Genomic DNA, 23,644 nt, shown 5'->3' on the forward strand with positions numbered 1-23,644 from the left:
GGCACACTCCTGTTTCTCAGCTCAAGTCTAAGAGAACAATTTGCTTAAGGGTTTATTCAACGCATTGACTATGACTAAGGGCGGCGGACCGGAAGGCTACCGGCGGACCGGAAGCAGCAGCACGGGGCACCCAGTGTGCCGATCACCCTCCAGGTGACAGCCCAGTATGGCTAGCTCTCCTGAGAAGGTACGTGTGCAGAAGTTCAACCCAAACTGTCAGTTTACTTATGGGAAGGTGGACGGCCATTTCCCGGGATGCGGATTGCGAGGTCACCATGTCGGGAAAGCTGGGGCAGATCAAGGAGACAGAAGCATACTCTTTTTGTTTTCTTTAATCCTTAGCTTTGAGGAGGACTCTGCCCTTCCCAGAAAAGCAGAGAACAGAGTTCTAGGTACAGACATCGAGTCCCCTCTGCCAGCTCCAGAATCACAAACTGCTTCTGAACAGAGTGAGTTCGCGTGAAGTCTGTGAAGAGATGACCTCCTGAAGACATACCAATAAATATACACACTAAAGATCTCAAACACAAGATATTTTAATTTGATACAACAGAAGAAAAAAAATCATTTTAAATTACTCTTTCTGGTTTACAGTGCATCCTAGCCTCCTGAGAGGCGACAGGGTGAAGGCCCCCGTGTCAACACACAACACTCCCTCTCAGGCACACGGGCACAGGGAGCTACAGGCACTCAGCACAGGCCCAGTGAACACAGACAGAGGCTGTGTGTTCAAGAGCTCGTTCCCTACATTCTCAAGGCTGGGTTTGTATTTCTGTGACACCGGTGGTTAGCCAGACACACCAGTGGCTTCCTGCTGTGGGCGTCAGAGAGCCCGCTCTTCTGTCCTCTCCTGAAGTTACTTCGTTCTGAAGACAAGAGAGTCTCGGATATCAAGCACTCAACCGTTTACCTGAGGATACTTAAGGATTTTCAAACTCACATGTTATAGTAAAAATACTTTGGGTTATGAATCAAAATCTCCATAATTGAACAACTTCCAGGTGTTAACAATTTTCTAGCCGAATCCTCCTCTCAACGCTCACTGAGTGAACTTACTGTTCTAATTTTAAAAGACTAACAGCTTGGTTTATGGGTGGACAGACTGATGTGTGGACAGGTGGACGGGCATGTGTGTCTGGCAAGCTGGCTGGTGGACAGACAGGTAGCTGTGGGTGACAGGTAGATCTAGTGAACCCGGGCCACTTGGCTGTTCCACAGAACATTGCGGGGGACACCTGGGGACACAAAGCACAGTGCTTTTGCTGTGGAGGCTAACGGACACTATGACTGGAGGCTTTGAATTCTTAACCAAAACAAAGAGAAACACAGCTCCCCTGTCCAAGCACTGTAAAACAAAGACAAGCACGAGCGTCACCTGAACTCCCCTACAGGGGCACAACCCTGCCAAGACCCAGGGCCACAACGGAGGACAGTCAGCAGTGCGAGACAGGCGGAGCTAGGGAGGAGACACACTTCTTATAGATTTAGCATCAATCATAAAAGTTTTTCATTTTGAAAAACTAAACATCTAAGAATAGAAAGGAGGCACTTCAGTGTTTTATCTACAATGAACTCTACAGTGAACAAGTTGATTTCTGAGTTTTCTGAGCAAACAAGTTTTCTGAGCAAAGTTAAGATTATTGGGTGACTAAAATGTATTCCTAGTATTTCTTCCATATTTAAGTTTAACATCAACAATTTTTGAAGAAAATAAAGATCTATATTTAAACGTTCAAAAGAAAAAATAGAATTCCATAAAAGAACTAGTTGCCACCTAGGCCCACACTGCAGGCCAGTCCTCCTCAGCAGATTCGCCCCTCAAACGACCTTGCTTCCAGCATCTGGATTTTGCTTTGTTTTTAACTTAATAAGGAAAAATGAATCTGTTGTCAAACTGAATTACTGTAACCTTTGGAAGATGCTTCTTGTATTCTGACAAAGGGAGAGGGCCGTGTTCAGCTAGCTGCAGCACTCATGTCGCATGCAGGGACAAGATGGGGACATTCTAAAAACCCAAATGACTGAGGCTGGCATGAACCTTAGAGGAGACTGGCTCACAGGACAGTGTCTACAACGCACACATCCATCCAGTGTGCATGCACCCAGTAGGTGGATGTTTCTGCAGCAAGGCACCCAGATGTCACCAGGAAGCCATGGTGTGTGTGGGTCACTATGCATGAAACACCAGCAACTCAGTGGGTTCCTTCCCTGGGCTATGAGAGGGCTCAAGAATGAATGGTGCACTAGAAGGTGGCCGGCGGGCTTGGCCAGCCATCAAAGCAATGTGATGTCCCTGTGACGCCCCTTCAGTTCATTCTACTTCCTCACAGGTCTCTGTCAGGTGGCCTTTGCTCTGTCGCCTGATGCTCACCAGCTTCCCTGCTGACCGGAGGCTCCAGCGGGAGCTGCTGGCTGAGTTGGCGAGGCTGGTGTACTTGGTAGAGCCCTTGGTGTCATCCTCCCAGGCAGACCAGGGTGGGCAGCCGCTTAGACCATCCTCAGGACTGTCAGCGGCCACGTCTTCAGCAGGAAGTCTGGGAGGCTCCCAACCTTCAATCTGATCTGGTTTTTTAGGCTGAACATTCTGTTTCAAAACCAAGGCGTCCCAAAATCCTGATTTCTTCTCTGCCTTCAGCTCTTCTTTTAGTCGTAGGTTAGTTCTGGAGATGAAATGGTTTAGTTTTGGTCACACAGTGATCTCATGTCAGTTTTTATAAAGTTTTTTTTCCTAAAAATTTTAACTTGCTTAGAAGCCAATGGTAACCTGTGCATAACTTTGAAATAAATATTAAAAATAACAGTGGAAACTTAGTGGGCATAAGCCTATAGAAGCCATGCTTTGGCTTTCCATGTAGCATGGGCCAAGGACCAGGTCTTAGACAGGAGACTGGACACTACTGCCACAAGGAACCAAGACTCAAGGCCATAGGAGGGAGTATGTGGGCATTTGAGCAAACCAGACATGAAAAACCAAGGTCCAGTTTAGGTTATAAGTAAAGGGGAAATTCTAGTCAGTAAGTGGGTTTTCCATAGGATGGCTCACGTAACAAACTTCTCTTAAACATTTAGTAGGTGGTTTACTCAAGGAAAAAAATTACTCAAAACTTCTATCATGATAAGGAAATGACCAGCCTGGTCGCAGCACACAGCTTTGATCCTAGCAGTCGGGAGGCAAAGGCAGGTAGATCTCTGAGTTCAAGGCCAGCCTGGTCCTGAGTTCCAGGACAGCCAGGACTACACAGAGAAACCCTGTCTAGAAAAACCAAGGGGGTGAAGGGGAGAAAAAGAAAGAAAAGGAAAGAACATGTTGTCAGCGTCCTGACTAGCTGGCTATTAGCACCCCTCAGATGCTGTTGGAGACACTAGGACATAGGTGTCCAGACCGATGGGCACATCACCCAGAGACCAAGAGGACCTTTTGTGAAAGGGCTGCTTTATGCCTCAGTGAGGGAGAGCTGCCATCCGCTGCCATAGTCCTCCACCAGAAGAAAACTCAGCTACAGGCTTCCAAGGTGACGTCCTACCATAACAGGCAGCTGTCACATTTTTACCTGGAAATGCAAACTTAACCGTTCTGATAAGTGTACAATAAGGTAGCAGCAATGTATCAATTTATACTTAACTTTCTAGAATCTTTTGTGGTGTCCAATCACTACTTGTGATTTTGTTCAGTTTTGAGGGTGCTGGGATCAAACCAGGTCTGTGTGCATGTTTGGCATGCGCACGCGCTCAGCAAGTGCGCTACCCCACCCCCACCTTAGTCCTAAACCTGTACACTGTTGGCTGTGCTTTCCTTCACTTCCGGGCTGCTGGGCCCTCTGGCTAGTGAGGTCCACAGCATAAGCACGGCTCCAGGCTGCCTTCTGTGAAGTCAATTTACAAGTTTTAGCTTTTTACTTCTCTTTAGCCTTTCAGAATGCTTTTCTGGTTACATAACTTCTACCCAAGGTAGAAGTTGTCCCCAGGGCACCCAAAAAGTGCACCCCATCTCTTTGTGCACCCCAGCATTCATATCTCACAGCTTGCCTGGATCTGCAGCCTGGGGCAGCAGAGGCCTCTCTGGAGGCAATGGTGGGTGTGATAACCCCTCTCCTTATACCAATTTCTCTGCGTCCCTGGTGATGTCACTTTCTCAAGATGGCTGCTTCTACTCACCCTTTGGACTTGGGAGATCTGGAAGTCTCCAGTAAATGTTCTTCATCTTCTTTATTAAACAGAGAAGTTGCTTCTTTCCAACCTCTGAGACTTGCTCCCTGAATCAGTGAAAGGTAAAGAGAGTGTCAGAGCTGGTGCCACAAATGCACAGATCTGTTCTATGTCAGCAAGTCCACGGATGGCTGAGAGTTGGTGGGGCAGCTTGGAAGATGCAGCACCAGGTGACTTTATCACTGTTAATGGCATAAGAGTGGCTGACTCACACGTAAATGATATAATCTATTACACACTTCGGCTGCCACCTGGTATGTGCACTGAGCAGAGAAACAGATTAACAGGTGATACCTTACATGTCCCGATGCTGTGATAAACATAATTGTACACACATTCTGTGCTTTCATGGAAGGAGTGGGTTGTGCTGGTGTCAATGTTATGACATAGTTGGCAGAGGGTATTTCCAGCCCCATTATAATCTCATGGACCTGTTGATGGAAATGCCGAGGCCAAGCACATCCCAGACCCTTCCATATCTACACAAAATATATCCTACCTGCTCATTTATGTTCAGGAAAACAACATCTTGTAATATACTAGCAAATAATGTTTTACTTGTAGAAAGTCATGTTAAAGCTCTGTTAAGGCCCAGTGAAGATTATCACACAGGAAGGAATCGGGCCTCTGATGCCAGCAAGCTCTTTGTGGCCCTGGTGATGTCGCTCTCTCAAGATGGCAGCTCATGAGTTACCCTTTGGACTTGCGAGACTGGAGAGGGGGCCTGAGGCTGTTTATAGGTTCTGTACTACCTCTAGGCTCCAGCATCTTGAGGGGATGGCGATGCCTACCCAACCTCCACAAAGATAAGCTTGAAGAAGAAAGAATGTGTTTTGTTGATTCTGGAAAGTGATTTTATGCAATTTCACTTATCTTGGTAAGCAGAAAAGAATATGGAAAAACTCTGAAGTTTCCTGGACATCTAATTTTCATCCCCATATTATCATCTGCTATTTTTCGTGAAGAGAACTGTCATAGAGCAAGGTTGTACTTTGAGGTGTTAAAAAAAATACAAAAAGAGAGTCATAAAAATGGAACTGAGAGGCCGGCGGTGGTGGCGCATGCCTTTAATCCCAGCACTTGGAAGGCAGAGGCAGGCGGATTTCTGAGTTCGAGGCCAGCCTGGTCTACAGAGTGAGCTCCAGGACAGCCAGGGCTACACAGAGAAACCCTGTCTCAAAAATCAAAAAAAAAAAAAAAAAAACAAAAACAAAAAAAAAAAAACGGAACTGAGAGGCGGTGGAGGCCTCTGACATGAGACAATGTAATATCTATTTTCAGCAAACCCACCAGGGCAGTGGGAAATCATCAAACATGCCCAGGAACCAGGATGCCACTTTTTGTCCCGGGTTAGTCTGGACTTTAGGAATCTTCTCTAGGCAGAGGTCTGTCTCCAACTGTCAGGCCCTCCACCAAACCCACTGTGTTAGAATCCTACATGGTGTACCCACACCGAAGAAGTCACTGCAGCAAAAACAGAAACTTGGCCATGAGATGCAAGCTTACCATTCCGGGTGCCCAAGACACCCACGGAGCAACACAGGGCACACCGGTGGTGCTCAGGAAGACACCCACGGAGCAACACGGGGCACACCTGTGCTCAGGAAGACACCCACGGAGCAACACGGGGTGCACCTGTGCTCCGGCTGCTGAGGCTCAGGTAGAGCAGTCTGTATTAATCTTTAGCAGTCAGGGACAGTCCAGGTCTGATCCACCTGAATTGTGCCCCTAGCACTGAGGAACTGTCCCCAGAGTACCTCTCTGGGATGGAGACAGACCCACAGAACAGTGACTCCCCGTGACAATACAAACTGTTAGGTCTCAGGCAACTGACTGAAGCAGCACCCACAAATACGGGGAGCCGGAGCTGAGACTTTTTTTGGGGGGTATGATGTTTACGAAGCCCCCCAAACCTCCCAGTGTAGACATCACAAAGCACAAACACCCAGCAAGCCAGGCCAGCTTGCTTGCCCCTCCCTAGCTGGGGCTGCACATTCCACTGATCCCTGACCACAGTTGCCAGGGAGCCAGTTGGCATTGTAAGACAAGCCAGTGAGAGGGGGAACTCAGGAGCTTTGAATACCACCCACATCTTGTTTAGGAAGAAGATGCAGAGTAGTCTGCAGTTAATAGGATTTAAACAAACAGCCCTGGGGAAGAAAAAGGGATGAAGGAAGGGAAACCATACCCGAAGAGGAAAACTTCCTAGATGCAAAGTGAGTGGTAAAGGCACTTTTCAGGAGAGACAGATGGACGTTCCTCCCTCAGAGTCAGGGCACTGGAGGTGTGATAAGACCATTAATACAGACAGGTTTATTGGGCCAGTGGCCAACTGTGGCCAACTGTGCCCCCCCTCCTGTCCAGCCGCCTAATCACCTGCTGGGGTTTCCTAAGAGCGGCCTTGCCGAGCCTGCTGGTGTGACTTCGAGTGTGCATCAGCATGCTGAGGGAACAGTACTAGCAGGCAAAACAGACGGCTGACATCATGCTGGACTGGTTTCCAGGCCAGAAGCCCCCTCCTGCTTCTCCTGGCCTGTTAGCATTCTCATTTGTCAACACTACGAACATTACAAAACCCAGCCACAGTTTCTTCCATCTCTCAAACAAAATGCCCAAAAGTCTTAGGGAGTTTGGACTTTATATTCTCTGGGTCCTTTCTCGGTGAACACTCTTTCCAACAGAGCTAGCTGGCATATCCTGTGTGGTGTCAGGGCCACTCGGGCTGAGGGAATTACCAAGGTTTGTTAAATTTATACATTTTGCTGGATTTGGAGCAAAAAAGACTCCAGGACTTAGTGCTGGTGTTTTTCCTGTGAGTGAGTTCTATTTCTTGGAGACCCCCCAGCAGCCAGCCTAAAGCCACATCTACACCATAGCTAGCCCGTAAGTAGATGCAGAACATTGGATACTAGTCATTTAAAGCATTTCTGGGAAGACTGACCCTGAGGCTAAAGCCACATAAATGCCCTAGACCTGAGGATTCTGGGCAAATGTCTCCTAGGAGTCAGGCACAGAGGGCATCCTAGCGAGGGGTAGGCATAAAGCTTTGCAGCTGTGTCATACCTACGCCCAATGAGAAGATCTGTATATACATTAATTCATCAAACATCATCAAACATAGCAGACAAGAACTTACACAAAGCTAACAAGGCACCGATGCTCCCAGGTCCCCATGCAGGGCAAACCCTCAAGGAGCGAAGTCTGGGTCCCACCACCAACCCAGAGGCTAACTACCTCATATGGCATGAGAGTGACAAAGCCACCACCAAGCCCACACACTAAAGTGCTGAGCTAAGTTTGTGGCTCGAACCACACTACCAAAGTACCCAGCACTCTGCAGGGCAGCCCTTCTGACGCCCTGGCAGAGAGCTGCAGGGCAGCTTCTCCAGAGAGTAAAGAGATAAATGGAGAAGAGCTCTTTCTTCCTCCTGGGTCTCCCCACTACTGTGATGCAGAAGCTTCAGGATCCCCCGTAGACCATGAGCACTGAGACACTGCACTCTCAGCCACCATTCAGGACAGAACACCTCATCTGTAGCACTACTTGCATTTGTCATGGGTGACAGCCCTGTTCTCCAGGTGCTCCAGGCAACGTCATCCCTAGGACGCTGTGCTCTGTCAATCAGCTTATGTGCACATCAGTGCCCTGTACCCACAGCCCTGCAGCAGCAACTGTGTGCTCTCAGTCAGCTTGGCAGCCATGGGCCTACTTGGCCCTGTGATCCTCCTACACGGGGCCCAGGGAGGGCTCCTGAGGTATGGTTCGTTGCCCTGCTCATTGCAGTGTCCTTGATCAGGCAAGTGCAGCCTGGACTGCCTCAGTGATCCTGGAAGGGCATGCCGAGCCCAGATGGTTTCACCTCTGCTGTGTTTCACTCAGGGAAAACCTCATGGGAACAACCCACAGGAGTGCTACAAGCAGGCCTAGTATTGGAAGATGCTAATAGTTTAGGGGTGCCAGACATGGACCTGAGGTGGGGCTTGCCTCCGTGGGGTGAGTGTACATCCTCCACTGTGTGGGCCTCTAAGAAATGTCCTTCTGAGATCTCTGCCCTTTAGTTACCCTTTAGGGAAGACATGACAAATCTAAGAAGCAGCCTGCAAATCAGAAGTGTCGGTAAAATAATGACAGCAAAGGCTAACAGGACAAGAGAGGGAAGCTACAGGCAGGGAGCGAGTTCCGTCAGAGGAATGGCAAACTGTCCTTTCCCTGGTTCTGCAGCCCAGTAAATAAGCTGGCGTGTGGGAAAGGAATACTGCCGTTCAGCACCCCAGGACTCTCGCTGGAGTGGTGAGGCCAAGGGGCTTGTCAGATATGCAGAAGAGCCCTGGGAGATTCCAGCAGGTCCCAGGGTACATCATAAGCATGGGACACAGGGAAATGTCCAAGAAAGCTTCAAGACTGACCCCAAGGTAGGCTGAGACAGGAAGGTAATGAGTTCAGGGCCAACCCGAGCTATGTACCAAGTACCAAGTACAAAGCCAGGACTCAAAAGGAATCAGTCCCTTCTCCTCCTCTCTCTCTCACATGCATACACACTGCACAGTCACACACACACACACACACACTCAACACTGCTAACCTGGTTTTCTAAACTGTGTCCTTTCCTACCCACGGCTCCCTCTACATCAACGTTTTGAACAAATATCCCCGGGTTCCTCAGAGCTCAGAGGCAGAGTAGCATTCACGTTTCTATTTTTCTTCAGGTAGGAAACTAACTTCAGGGGTTGCCTGTTTAAGCCAGGCAGATGTGAAGGTTTCATCCATCCCGGGCACTTGACAGCTGTTTTCAGGCTGATTTGGTCCAGGGTCTTCAGGGAAACCTGCTTTACTTTACCAGCCCCACAGTGCATCAGCAGCTGTGCTGCCAACTGATTTATTACATAAGCTGATGTCCATTTCTTACTGGACTCACTGTACAGGTTAAACTTTATCCAGGCATCTGCTGAAGGTCTTGGAATCCCCCAAGGACAGACGGATGGATGAAGGGGTCACTGTCCACATACCTCCAAAGAATGCCCTGGTCCCACAGCCAGGGGGGATGCTACACTTCCTCACATGGGTGGGGCTAAATTTGCTTGAGACTACATCCTGCTGGGGCTCCTCCCAACTCCAGATTTTCCTATACCTAAGGCCTAAGGCTGGCTGGCATCTTGTCTGCAAGAAGAAGATAGAAATGCATCTTGCAGCTTGTGGTAGGGCAGTAAGGGCACTAAGATACACTCTGCCTGGGCATGTGTGGGCGTCCTCCTTCAACATGACAGCGAGCCTTTCATTGAAGAAGCTCTGACTGTGCCAGGGACCCTCAAGACTGGATACTTTCTCATGAGGAAAAGGAGGGGAGGGAAAGGCCTTGCACGGTGTCTCCCACCTGCACCTCCCACTCAGCTGTATGTGATTCTGCACTAATTGTACACAGCCTTGGTTTCTGAAAGTGCTATAGAACGTGGAGAACTGACTGAGGGGACTCATCTAGGCAGCTACGGGGAAGTCATCATCCTTGCTGAGGCGGCTGCTCTGGAGTCACCCGTGCCTCTAACTGAGCCCAATAAACTCACTGGTTCCCCAAGATGAATGTTGACGGAACTGTACTTTGGCTTGTTGGCACACTAGCAGAAGGAGGTAGATGTTTATGTTTGTTTATGTATCCCCAGAGAAAGGGTCCCTACAGCAGGCTGGTGGGAGCAGAAGCAAGCTTTCCTGGAGACTTTCCTGGGTGTCATCAAGAGTTGTCGGCATCCTGTTCTTCTCCATGATCAATGTAGATATGACTGTCACTGTGGAGCAATGTTTAGACCATGGGCAGGCTGTGTCACCTACCCTGACAGACTGTTTGATCTGATGCAAGAGAGATGCAGAGAGATGGTCCAAGCAATGAGCTTGGAACACAGATTATCTTATACTAAAACACTCAGAGAGAAACTGGTATTCTGAAGAAATTTAGGATTCTAGGTCAACAGTGAAACCAAACCCAAGGCCTTTTTATCAGAACCAGAGTATCAGGCTACAGCAGAGTCTTCACGAGACTCGGAATATCAGAGAAGAAAAAGCTACAGAGTGGCATGGTCCTACAACTGACCTCACAGAGCCAGGGCCAGAGCAAGAGGAAGTGCTGGACCCTAGACAGAGAAGGCTTCTCCCAGGCGCATGTCCACTGAGATAAACCACTAGAAACACACACACACACACACACCTGTGTCTGGGCTCACACCAGCATGAGAAGCTCTGACAGGGAAAAGGCTGTGGGTCCTGATATGAGCACTGAGAAATGCTCAACAGAGAAGGCACTCAAGAGTCTGCTGCTTCCTGCGCTCATGTTTATGTGGGGTGTGTATGTATAAGACAGACAGATGGACGGACAGACAGACACACACACAGAAAGAGAGAGACAGAGAGAGACAGAGAGACAGAGAGAGAGAGAGAGAGAGAGAGAGAGATTGATTCTACAGCTATTCCAGGGGAGGTGAACAGGATGGTTCACTGCAGAGAACTGGGGGCCTGGAAAACAGAAGTGAGGGACACAGTTTGAGCCCCTCACACGAGTGTATCACCCGTCCTCTCACGCTGCTGTGTGGAAACAAGGCAGTGAATATAACAGCACTTCTTACCACAGCCCTTATCAGGACAAAAAAGATGTGAGTTCATTGGTTCTTTTGAGGCATGTCTGTGACAGGCGCCTGCTGAAAAATCCATCCATGTTTAAATTTCAAGAACTGCTACAGACTGTTAATTCAGTCTCCTAACTTTGGCCTTCATAGTTTCCTCTCAACCTTGGGCTGGAGGGGAGCACCCGTAGGCATGAAGTAGGCAACGGTCGTTTCTATTAGTCTGAGAAGGAAAGGCACAGGCAGTAGTGATAAGAGGTTAGAGATTACCACTCACAGACAGACAGGAAAGGAGCAAATCACAGACGTACAGTAATAACCCACAAAGAGGGCAGGTTTCAGGTACGTCCTGTACCACACGCAGCACTGGATGGCTATTGGTGAAGGTGGATGTGGGCAGCCCCCCAAGTCATAACGACCTTCTCCAAATTCCATATTACAAGGTACTAGTGAGACCACAAGGGTCAGACTAAGGGCATCCACACGAAGAGAGTCATGAAGCGGCAGAAAATACTCTCTTGGTAAGAGACCAAACAGAATTAGTCTGTGAATGGAACTCTATACCACAGGTAACATGAGAGAGAGAGAAACAAAATGGCAGCCATGTTTGTAATCCAGAGTTCAGCTAGCTGAAAATATAGACAAGCACTACAATCCTAGCAAGCACTCAGTACTCCAGAGCAGAGGTGCGGTCTGCGAAAGAGACTGCTCTCTACTGAGTTATTAAAGAGGGTTATCAGAGTCCCTCCATCTGCTCTGAGCCTTGACCTGGAGCTAAGAGACTAAACAAAACCAGGCTGTGACCAGATAGCCAGCACTTCACGGAGGCTCAGGTTGGGAACAATCAAACGGCTGTTCTCGAAGCCCAGGTTTGTGTGTCACTTATAGAAATGATGAACTGAGGGCAGAGCACAGATAGTAGCTCAGGCTGCTCTGGGACATCTCCAAGGTTGCCTGGAGCAGGAGCAGCATCCAGACTGTCCAGAGACACACTGTCACAACCACAGCCAGAGGGATGTCCTGAAACTCAGGTAGGACCTCAAGTCTGTAAGCCACAAGACCCAGGCTCCTAGCAAACAGCTACTGGATATGGAGGTGCTCCCTAAGGAGGTGCTCCCTGCTCAGAGACCTCTGGTCTTCCTCCTTCCCATCCCCAACCCCCATTTGTCTCCTCCCAGTAGGAACACTACCACAAGTCCTTCCTATTCTCCTAGGAGGCAGAAACGAAGAGACCAACTAATGGCTTTTTCTAGAAACTAATGCTCTAGAGTTCTCTATTCCCTCCCTCCTCCCTCCTCCCTCCCTCCCTCCCGCCCTCCTTCTCTCTCTCTCTCTCTCTCTCTCTCTCTCTCTCTCTCTCTCTCTTTCTTTCTTTCTTCTGTGAAAAGAAATGGAAATTGCTTAGTAACACAGAGACCAAGCAAGATGAGAGAGATACACATGAGTGCCAAGGACAGACAGATCCGGACAGACAGACAGATCCAGGCAGAAGAGAACAGTGTCCATCTTCCTTTTCCAGTCACTTTTCTCATTATTCAGAACATGGAGTAACTAGAAAAAGCCCTGAACCTGCAGTTCTCACCCATCCGGACAGCTGCCAAGGCTTCATGAGCTAGCAGCACACCCTTGGGCGAGTGAATGTTCAGTCTCAGAGCCCTACCCCATGGAAGTGCTCCCCCGAGGCTGTTGTCTCCAGACCAGTCTGGAAGGCAAGTTAGAATGAGCTGGGACCACCACAGACCCTGAAGGCTCCATGGGGCTGTGCCCCAGGCAAGTAATAAACCTCCATTGTGTTTGATCTAAATCTTCGCTACCTTAACCATCGTGTGAAACACACCAAGGAAGGGCAGCCGCAACTGGTAGCATGCAGCAGGTGTGAAATGGCAAAGGTTACGAGGCTTCACAGCTAAAGGAAGACCTGCCAGCTTGGGAAGCCGGAGTCAGGCATCTGGAGGACTAGGATAAACAGCAGTGGATTTAGGAGTAAGGTTTAGGAATGAGGAACCCCATACCAACAGGAAACCACCAGACGCCCATCACAACAGCCCCCTCCCCCACCCCATCGCTGGCAGCATTGAAGGCTCAGTAGCTCCCAGTGATCATAAATATCATTCTCCAAAGAAAGCATTACGTAAATAGGTCTGGCTGATTTCACTAGAAGATAAAAGAAGGCAGGAAAAGGATGCAGATTTCCTGGGCTTAAAAAAAAAAAAAAGTAGATTGAAAGTGCAGGAGAAGGGCGAACTGGAGGATGTACTGCAGTGCCAGGTAAGGTAGAAGTGAGAAACAACCGGGCAGTGGAGCCAGACCCACACTGGGAGAGCAGCTCTGGGGACCCAAAGCGCCCAGACAGCAGAGATTCTTAGTACCAACACGGGCGAGAAGGGAAGGACACAAATGCCCATCAATCGCTTCAAGCTCACATAACCTTTGCTAAAGACGAGCAAGCCCAAGCCTTCTGCATGCTCCCCACAGACTGGAGCTCCGCTTCCTCTAGGCCAACTTCCTGCCACTCTGACAAGGATAGCTGTAGTGAGCTGCACGTGCCAGAACTGTCCGGCTAGTGGGGCTGGCCTCATCTGTAGCTCTTCCTCCGAGACTTCTAACACCTTTGCCTGAGGCTGCACGGACGGCATTACTTCTTTTTAGCTTTCTTTACTTGACACGTGTGATTTACCCACGGAGGGGGAACAGCTCCCTTGCTCTTATTCCTCGCAGGATCTTTCCTTTCTTCCTGCTATAAAACACCATTCATATTCTTGGCCTAGGCCCCGGTGTCCTGAGCCAGCCACACTGCTCTTCCTGTTCTAGGAAAAGCCAATCTCCATCCCACTCTAAGGGTGCCCAGGCAGGAAGTGGAAAGGAACAGAATTTAGAGTTGCAAACAGAAGGAGAACAGGCTCACGGGACTCACCATCCACAGCGACACAGCAAGCTGCGGAGACAACACACATGCTGTCCTTCTCTGGGCTTCCTCATGCAATATTAAGGCAGTCCAGGGGTGTCCTCTCACCCCTAAAGATGTAAATTCTACTTTCAATTTCTACTGTGAGATATGGAACTAGGTATCAGTTACACTAAAACTAATTTTAAGTATTTGCAACCACAATATTATAACAAGTTAGAACAGGAACCTAATTGTACTGTAAGCCAAAGAATTCAGTTGAATAAAAATGCCAAAACAAACCACATCTAATACACAGACCAAAGGTATGTGAGCTGTGTTTACAAATCACAGCAATAATCTAAATTACTATTACAAAATGAACTCAGAAAGGTAAGGTGCACACGCTTGTTAGACAAAGAATAAGGATGATCAATCGCGCACACACACATCTTTAGATGATCCTCCAAGCCCTCTGAACACCATAGAATGTAGGCACAGCAGCCATGGCAACCCCACCTCCAGCTCTTCAGAAACCTACTGCAGGGCCAGTGGTGACTGAGGCACAGCAGCCCCACATCAGAGCTGTGATGTCTCACAGGAAGCAGGTAGATGTAAATACTGGAAGAAAGAAAAGACCTCACACCAGTAACCCGAGCTCCCTACCATAAGAGGTGGAAAAGGAAGAGCAAGTGAACCGCAAAGGGACAGATGGAAGAAATGGAGACAGGACAGGGATGAACGGGACAGAGAACAATACAGAGGAATCAGAAAACTGACGGTAACAAAATGTATATGGATGCTGGGGGCATGAGCCTGAGGTCCCAGGTACTGAGACAGAAAGATCATTTGAGCCTCTCAATTCCAGATCAGTCTGGCAAAACAAAACAAAACAAAACAAAAACAAAAAAAAAAATCACATGATCAGATATGGGAAAATCATGACAGAATCTAGCATCTTTTCGTGGTAAAAGTGCTCAGCTGTAAGCTCACACTGCTCATTAAGAAACCCCACAGCTGCCTTCACACTCAGGGGTGACACCGAAGGCTTTCTCCCTAGAAAAGAAGGCCAGCTCTTGCCATTCCCGCCCAGCACTGTGCTGGGCCCCCACAGATCAGTCAAGAGAAAAAGAAACCAGAGGTATCAGCTAGACTGCAAAAGAAGTAAAACTGTCCCCAGGTGCGAAGTTTTATCTCTTACAATAAAAGATAAGCAAACATCAGATATACAGTCAAGATAGAAAATATAGTCCTTATACACCAACAATAAACAATATAAAGGTCAAATTGAAGCAATTCTACTTACAATTATATAAAATAACTAGAAATAAAGATGGCAAGATTTTATATTTAGTCTATGAAAGTCACAATTTTTTAAAAAGTCTTGCAAGATATGAACAAATGAAAAATCACCTCATATTTTATGAATCAGAAGACTGAAGTACTGCTAACTTAGCAATGTCCCTGAAACTGATCCACACACTCAGCCCCCATGGGAGGCTCGGCTGCCTTCTCTGCAAACAGTAATAAACGGGTTCTAAAACACATATGAAATAAGTAAGAACTCCAACAAGCAAAATTAGCTTAGAAAAATAATGACATAGAAGAGCTAAGGTTTTCATTTCAAGACTTGCCACACTGCAAGCAGTAATCAAGACAGAGGTACTGGCACATGTACCCTTGGAGTCCAGAAAAGACGGCACACGCATGGCCAACTGACTTTCCAGAACAGCACCATGACAACTCAGTAAAACAGGAACCATCTTTTCAACAAATGTGACAACTAACCTGTGTGCCAAGGAATTAACTTAAACCCTCCATACCAAGTACACAAATGAAAGAACATAGGCCACCGGAAAAGACCTCAAGGTCTGTGACTCTTGAAAGCACTTAGGGAACTATAATTCTGATGGGAAAGTGATTCTCAGAATTGATATTCAAACCAGAAACGACAACAACAACAAAAGTAAAAACGTGCTTCAGGTGACGGAAGAGTCAGAAGACAACCTGCTGCCAAGAAGTGGCTGCGAAAGTCTGGTACAGGCAGGCAAGAGGCTTTTACCTAGAACACAGGAGAACTTTATATTTCAGCAGTAAAATTACGGGTCATTCAGCCAGGTGATGGCACACACCATTAACCACAGCACTCCGGAGGCAGAGGCAAGTGGAGCTCTGTGAGTTCGGGGCCAGCCTGGGATACAGAGTGGAAATGCTGCCAAACAAAACAGAAATGATGAGTTGCTGATTCTTTTTAATGAGTAGAGACCAAAGTGAAAGTCTCAGTAGTTGTTAAGGAAACATAAAATGAGATTGTAAAGTACTTTACATCCACTGGGGTCGTCAGAACAAAAGGTCAGCTATGAACAGGGTTGGCAGGGATACAGGGCACCCAGGATCCTCGTGCACAGCGGACGGGGTGCAAGCTGGTCCAGCCACTGGGGTGGCTGCTTCCTCGAAGGCTCAGCAGGGAATCAGCCATGGGGTCATTTTCATGCTTAGTTAGGGCCATGGCTACAAAAATGAAAACACAAAATCTTGCTCAGGAACGGTTATACCAACACTGTTTTAGAAACAACCCAAACATCGGTGGACAGAGGGTAAACAAAGCTTGGAGGACAGCAGGCCAACCTAGTATTTAGATACGAAACAGTACGGACCGATGCCTGCATGATACACAGTGTGCTAGGTACAGGGGGCCAGCCAGAAACCCCACAAAATTACATGACCCCATTTATTTTCCCAAATAGGAAAAGTTACAGCAGCCGAAAAGTCCTGAGGTTCCCTTGGGCTATGAGGAGAGACGGAAACCTCACAGACATGGAGTGCAGCGCCCCTTCAGGTTCTAAGGCTCCCTGCCCCATGAACACATTAAAAACAGAAAACCAACCCCCTGCCATATTTCAAGGTGAAGCACAATGTTTTATGAATGATATCTCAGCAGTGCTTTTAAAAAAGAAAATGCATGGAGCTGGAGAGATGGCTCAGAGGTTAAGAGCACTGACTGCTCTTCCAGAGAGGTCCTGAGTTCAATTCCCAGCACCCGCATGGTAGCTCACAACCATCTGTAATGGGATCTGATGCCCTCTTCTGGTGTGTTTGAAGACAACTACAGTATACTCATACACAGAATAAAGAAATCTTTTTAAAAAAGAAAAGAAAAGAAAAGAAAAGGAAAGAAAATGCAGCCAGGCACACTGAAATGCTGAGGGATCCAGACCCCCAAAGGAGCTTGTCCAGAAGTCGCACATCAGAGTCTAGATGGAGATTGCCCAACATCGATCTTGGTGGGGCACTGCATGTCTGACACACTTGGCACTTAGGAGATGATGGGGAATGAGGAGCAGGCAGTCAAATTCATCCTGCATTACATACATATGGTTTTACGCCAGTCTGGCTACCTCTACGTTTCCTTGTCCTTATTGTCACAAAACTGAAAAAAGCAAGCAAGCAAGCAAGCAAGCAAGCAAGCAAGCAAGCAAGCAAGCTATTATAAAAACCAACTCAATAAGCTCAAGTATCTGAGACCTAATTGGATGGACACTGGCACATTTATTTAACAACATGAAGTTCAGTGAGAAGAGAGAGGCAAAAAGCAGATTACAGGAGAATAAAGACAACTATACCTTGTTAGCTTTCCATATGAAAGATCATACAACACAAATAGAGAGAATCTAAGGCACTTCAATCTTGGACTTGGAACCTCTAGAACCCCAGGAGATAAACGTTTTCTGTGCCAGGCATCAGTTTATCTTCTTGCTGAGGCCACCCAGACAGGCCAAGTCATAAAACATAAAACTAGAGACACGCAGAGAATGAAGACGTGCTTGGCACGGATAGAAGTCTGTAGCTGACATGCATATGTCAACCTCAGAGCTGGCTTCTGGTTTTGAAAATGGCTCATGGGAAACGGAATAAAGTGTTGGCTGTGGAGGCAGGTGGGACAGGAGAGAGGGCACATGAGCACTGTCCCCAAGGGCTCAGCTCTTCCCACGCTACTCCCTCAGCCAGGACACCAGGACTCCTTTAGTAGACTTAGAAGTGAAACTGAGCACAGAGGCTGTGCTTTACAGTCCGTCCCAAATCCACACCAATGAGGGCTCATCAGCAGAGCCCCCGGAACTCCCACAGAGGTGAGCAATCTGAACAAGGAGGTCACCCTGATTCTCCCCATCACTGAATCTGAACCAGTAGAGGGATGTATTTCAGTGCTCTGAGTACCTGAGCCTTAAAAAGATTAACAGGAGCCAAGCAGTGGTGGCGCACGCCTTTAACCCCAGCACTTGGGAGGCAGAGGCAGGTGGATTTCTGAGTTCGAAGCCAGCCTGGTCTACAGAGTGAGTTCCAGGACAGCCAGGGCTACACAGAGAAACCCTGTCTTGAAAAAACAAAAAATAAACAACAACAACAACAAAAACCCAGGAAAATGTGTTATGCTTTCCCCAGTTGTTTGTAAGGGTATTAATTTACAGTTTAAATGGCAAATCCCTACAGTTAGTAAATCTTTAAGAGAGACATAGACAGAGAGACAGAGAGAGCAGTACAAGATAGATACACAAATGCCTGCTGTTGACAAGCAAATGCACATTTGTAAACACACTTAAATGTTTGCATAAGTTTTTAATGGATATTTAAAAAGCTTAAATACATCTTTTGAGCCAGAAGGAGCTATGACCTAACAACATTCAGAGATCTTGTACTATATGCACCATCAACTTTAATTTTTAAAGAAGACATTACATTTATTAAAAATCGTATCTTCCCCCTATGGAATGGCTGGAATGAATAGTCCTTATAAGCCTCACTGAACTTCGTATTATATTTATTACATATTTCTACTAAGTTATATTTATGTTTTAATGCAAACAGATGTTTCTTTTCTTTTTACTCTTTTATTTTCTATTTCAATTATAATGTTTATTTTTTTTTAACATTTTGTGCATGTAAACAATGAAACTCAATAATATCACCTACCCATCTCCCCCTAACTAATAACTCTCCAACACGGTTTCCTTATGTTCATATATTTTGATAACCCACTAAAGTCCAATTAGTGTTACCCGTAAGACATTTATTTTCAAGAATAACAACAAAAAGCCAATAATCTAAAGAAGTGCAGAGAAATTTGTACCTGCATGTAAAAACTAGTCTGGGCAGTGGTGGAGAGAGGGCATCAGTGGGAATGGGGGGAACCTGGGGTTCGGGTGATGGGTGCAGGTACAGATGCTTGTTCTGCAAGCCCTGACAACCAGAGCTCCATTTCAGAGGCAGGGCAGGGCATCTGTACTCCCAGAACCGGGACAGGAGCAGGGGGACGGAGGCAGGAGGGAGCAAGCTGGGAACCGGTAAAAACAAGAACTGACTCTAAAGTTGTCCTCTGACCTCTGACCTCCACATGCACACTTGCCTGCACTCATAGGTCATACACACATGTACACACACACACACAAACCCTAATGCACTCCATGACAGCCCAACAGTCACATTCTCTTAGTTAAATGAGCTGGGACTCCACAGAAAGCCCACCCTGCCTCTTTACAGAAATATCCAAGCTTGGAAGGAAGCAACACGATGTCCTTAAGGTAAACAGGTAACTGGTCTCTGGAGACAAAGGGATAGTATTCAGTGCCAAAAATAAACTTACTACTGAACCATGAAAAGACACGTGAAACAATCTTAAACACATATTGCTGGCTAGAAGATGATAAAAAAAAAAAATCTAAAGACCACAAACAAATGCTCATTATTGCATTTAAGAGTTGCTGTCTAGCTATAAAACCCAGAACGTTAGGAAAAGAAAAGGTAGGTAAGCTCTAGGGACACCAAAAGGTAACTTCTCCAATGTAAATTCAGATATAAACCATACCTAAAAGCTTACAGTCATCAGCTGGAATGTCTGTGAGCTGGCAACGTTATTAAATTCCCAATTCTTTCAGTGGAACTTCATTCCTAACTAACGCTCTTTTGCTCCAACTAGGGAAGAACCAATTTCGGGACTACTTCCAAGTTTTCAAAAGAAAGATTTGCAACATCCAGTTTTCACAATATTTTTTTTTTAAAAAAACAAACTTTATGCTTAAAAATTGGCTTATTTTGTGACCTAAATTTCATAGCACAGGAGAGGGAACGAAAAGTGTACCAAGAAGGTGGGTGGGGAAGCCTCATACAGATCCACCTGGGATCCTGTTAATTAAAAAATTCTAGACATTCCAAGCATATCTCTACACTTGTCGGGCCAAAGCTTTTTCTGTATAAAGGTCTCTGATCTCTTCTTCCGGGGGAGGGGGCGAGAGGGGATCAAAGACTTAAAAAAAAAAAAAAACGAAATACGTGTTGTGCAAATAAATATCCAGCACACTTTATATTCGCTATAATTACCAAAAAGAAAAAGAAAAAAAAATCCAAAACACCAAGCCTTTAAGTCTGAGCGAACCGCGGTCCCGGGCACCATGATTCAGGACTTCTCGGTCTCTCTCACTCCGGAATAGAAATACCTGGCCTGGAAGCGGTCACCCCGCGTCCCCGGTGTCTCAGGCCGAACCCCAGAGCCCTCGTGGCAGCAGAGCGAAGGGCAGCGCCGCCGCCAGTGCCCGGGGTACGCGTCCCCGCGGTACCCCTCACATGCTGGCTCTGGGGCCCACGACCTGCGGGATCCGGCCACTAATCAGAGGGGTCCTCCGGGACCAGTCACCTCGAAGCCCCGAGAAGCGTCGGGTCCCTGCCAACTCCGCACCCGGCACACGACCCCGTGCACCTGCACCTCGCCTCCCGAGCACCCCGCGGCCCGCACCTGCGTCCCCACGCGTGCCCTCACCGGCGCCGGGGCGGCTGCGGATGCCGGCGATGCCCCTCGCAGCACGTCCTCTTCCTCAGGGGGCTCGTCCAGAAGCACTCGATTTCGGCTCAGCTTCCACATCTCGGGTGCTCGACCGCTCGGCGCAGCGTCGCTCCCGGACTGAGGGAGGACGCCCGGCCCGCCGCGGAGCTGGGACAGTGCGGAGGACTGGGCGGGGAGGGGCGGTCAGCTGCGGGCGGCCGTCCCTTGCCCGCCCCCAGGCCCGCCCCCAGACCCTCCTCCAGCCTTCAGGTCCCTCAGGTCCCCTATCCCCTGGCCCTCCCCAACCCTGACACTCAGCCCGCGGGGCTCCTACGTCCCCAGGACCGCCCCAAGCTCCTAAAGTAGGGCCCCCAGGGGAATCCAGCCAGCCGACTGCTTTACTAAGGGACCAAGAACCCGGGCACACCAAAGCCACGTGACATCTCACACCGGCGGCCCCTCAACTCCCGGCCCGCCGCTCACCCAGCCCGATGGGCGTGGTCCATCCTGGATCACCAAGGCAACGCCGAGGTGGGGCAGCGCAATACGCATGCTCGCCCAGTTGGTGCTACGGAGGCCGAGGGTGGGGCTTCGCTGACCGCAGACTGAGGGGTGGTGGTCTATGCTGAGCCTAAAAGGTCCGTTAATGGCTATGGACCACTGGAGAGGGGAGCACCTGGAGGGGAGCGGGGTGCTAGGGAAAGAGAAGGGTTCCTGCATAGACAACGGTCACTTTGACCTGCCTTGAGGCCTGCTCTGATGGAAAGACGGACACAGGTTGACCAGAGGGGGAAAAGAGTCAGTCCAGAGTCCAGGGAAGTGTCCCAGGGCCCAGAAGAGACCAGGTAGGTGGGTTGGCAGTGCCAGTTGGACCTGGGTCCTCAACTTCCTCTTGTAGTTGTGGCACAGACCATCATCTCTCAGGGTGCCACTCAGGCTAATACAGCCTAAGTTCAGATCTCCAGCAAGGGGAAAAAAATAAAATAAAATCCGGGCATGGTGACCTAATGGGGTGGGCAGAAGACAAGTGTGCACTCAGCATGGCCAATCAGTGTGCTCTGGTCTAAGAGATCTTATCTTTGAAAACAAAGTGGAAAGTAGTAAAGACTGCAACTTGACTTCTGGCCTTCACAAACTCACTCCGTCCTACACGACACACTCGTAACAGCTAAATAAAACTGTCCACAACTGTATGCTTTTGTGAAAAGACAAGCACTGTAGGTCAACTACTAAATGCCTACTTCACTTTCTTCAAGTGTTTAAGAACATTAAAGTGAGAACCTTCTCAAGTCAGCTCAGACCTGGCCTGTCCAGGACAATTGGAGTCTTGGAGTAACAAAGAACAAGTAGCCACAGGGTACTTGCAAATGCAGCAAACAAGGGGTGATTTACAGATGCTGCATGGGCTTCCTCTAAGGCTACACCCTGCCAGGATCAGATGGTCACAGTAAGTTAAACTAGACTGAAATTCTCAGATGACTCAAAAGACCAGGCCTGCTACCCCAAACACTAAATTCTAGAACACTTTTAAACTGCACTAAAACCCTTTTGTGGAAGACCTTAGTGGGTAGGAAGGGAGAGGCTAAGTAGAAATGCTGGCTCTGTAAAGGACATCTCTCAGGTTCCCGCGACGCAATGTGGGTCACTGAGTCCCTCATCTCTGAGCCATGCTATGGTCAAAGTTTGTAAGAGGATTATTATGCAGTCCGGCTTCATAAAAACCAGTCTTTTTACACATGCAAATTCATTTGGGGTCCAGAAAGATCTTACCTAACAATCCCTTCCTGAATAGTTAGTTGGAGGAAGCTGTAGATTTTAGGCTGAATTGGCCTTTTTTGAATAAAACAGAATTCATTGATGTAGAATTTTTTTTTTTAACTTAGCTACATATCAACTGTGTTGCCTCACTCTGAGTTCAAAATGCTCAAGGCCCAACTTACTGAGATATTAGCGGATTGATACAACACAGCTCTTGTCGAAGGAGAGGAAGGATTTCCTCTGAGGCAAATGGCTCAGGACACAGATTCAGGTTGGCCTGACAGACAAGTCTCACCATGGAAGAAGTGTCACGAAGCACAGAACAAAAGAAGTTGTAAGTCAGTACTTTTCTTCTTCTTCTTCTTCTTCTTCTTCTTCTTCTTCTTCTTCTTCTTCTTCTTCTTCTTCTTCTTCTTCTTCTTCTTCTCCTTCTCCTTCTTCCTTCTTCCTTCTTCCTTCTTCTTCTTTCTTCTTCTCCTTCTTCTCCTCCTTCTCCTTCTTCTCCTTCTTCTTTTTTTGAGACAGGGTTTCTCTGTGTAGTCCTGGCTGTCCTGGAACTCACTCTGTAGACCAGGCTGGCCTCGAACTCAGAAATCTGCCTGCCTCTGCCTCCCAAGTGGTGGGATTAAAAGCGTGCGCCACCACTGCCCGGCTTTTTTTTTTTTTTAATTGATATTTGTGGGAGCATGAGATAAGGGGGCTACATACCAGGGAAGAATCTTCTAAAAGTCTTAGGTGGTGACATCATTAGCTTTCCGGTTGAAGGAGGACGTGGGTTAATGATACAGCTGAGAACTTTTCTTACTAGTCCCAGGAACGTTAGGTCTGACGAAGGTAAAAGATTATTTAAAGGACTAAAGTAACCCAAGACAAAGTTGGTTTTTAACTTGCCACCTTCTGTCTTTCCACACCCATGATGCTCTAGGGCAGTGGTTCTCAACCTTCCTAACCCTGTGACCCTTTAATACAGTTCCTCGTGTTGTGGTGACCCCCAACCTTAAAGTTATTTTCATTGCTACTCCGTAACTGTAATTGTGCTGCTGTTAGGAACCATAATGCAAGTATCTGTGTTTTCCGATAATCTTAGATGACCCTTGTGAAAGTGTCATGTGACTCCTATGAAAGGGTCCTTCGACTCCTATGGGGGTCTCGACCCACAGGTTGAGAACAGCCAGGGGCAGCGGTTGCAGGATCTCTGATATGGAGACTGCCTCTTCAGAGAACTCTAGGACACAGATAACAGACAGGAGGGGACACTCATCACAAACAGGACATGAGTATCTATTGGGAAGCACACAGGTCCTTTTTGTTCTGGGTAGGGTCACCTGAGCATAATTCCTCTACACACACATGTAGAGCTTCCCATAAACAGGGAT

The 23,644-nt window shown here is 47.7% G+C and overlaps 1 protein-coding gene across 4 annotated transcripts; it reads right to left on the reverse strand.

The window, feature by feature from the left end:
- Window positions 1–520: 520 nt before the first annotated feature.
- Window positions 521–21,036, reverse strand: Tdrp (testis development related protein). 4 transcript variants are annotated; one of them, XM_076913865.1, is made up of 4 exons: window positions 20,994–21,036; window positions 20,508–20,696; window positions 4,156–4,253; window positions 521–2,660 (listed from the first exon to the last, which is right to left on the reverse strand). In XM_076913865.1, exons 2-4 carry the CDS (start codon window positions 20,607–20,609, stop codon window positions 2,312–2,314), a joined length of 549 nt encoding a protein of 182 aa, XP_076769980.1. In that variant the 5' UTR covers window positions 20,610–20,696; window positions 20,994–21,036; the 3' UTR covers window positions 521–2,311. The 4 variants fall into 4 exon arrangements, with proteins under 4 accessions (XP_076769980.1, XP_076769981.1, XP_076769979.1 ...); XM_076913866.1 differs by having other exon boundaries at window positions 20,938–20,995; XM_076913864.1 differs by lacking the exon at window positions 20,994–21,036 and adding an exon at window positions 20,938–20,986 and having other exon boundaries at window positions 20,484–20,696.
- Window positions 21,037–23,644: the final 2,608 nt, after the last annotated feature.

Source organism: Arvicanthis niloticus, chromosome 16 (genome assembly GCF_011762505.2).
Source record: "Arvicanthis niloticus isolate mArvNil1 chromosome 16, mArvNil1.pat.X, whole genome shotgun sequence".
NCBI classification, from domain to species: domain Eukaryota; kingdom Metazoa; phylum Chordata; class Mammalia; order Rodentia; family Muridae; genus Arvicanthis; species Arvicanthis niloticus.

Coding starts and splice junctions, on each gene's coding strand:
- Tdrp (XM_076913864.1), bottom strand. CDS start 20,609: ATGTGGAAGCTGAGCCGAAATCGAGTGCTTCTGGACGAGCCCCCTGAG. Junction 4,254..20,483: donor GGGCACGCGTGGGGACGCAG/GTGCGGGCCGCG, acceptor TCACTGATTCAG/GGAGCAAGTCTCAGAGGTTG. Junction 2,661..4,155: donor AGATCTCCCAAGTCCAAAGG/GTGAGTAGAAGC, acceptor TTTCATCTCCAG/AACTAACCTACGACTAAAAG.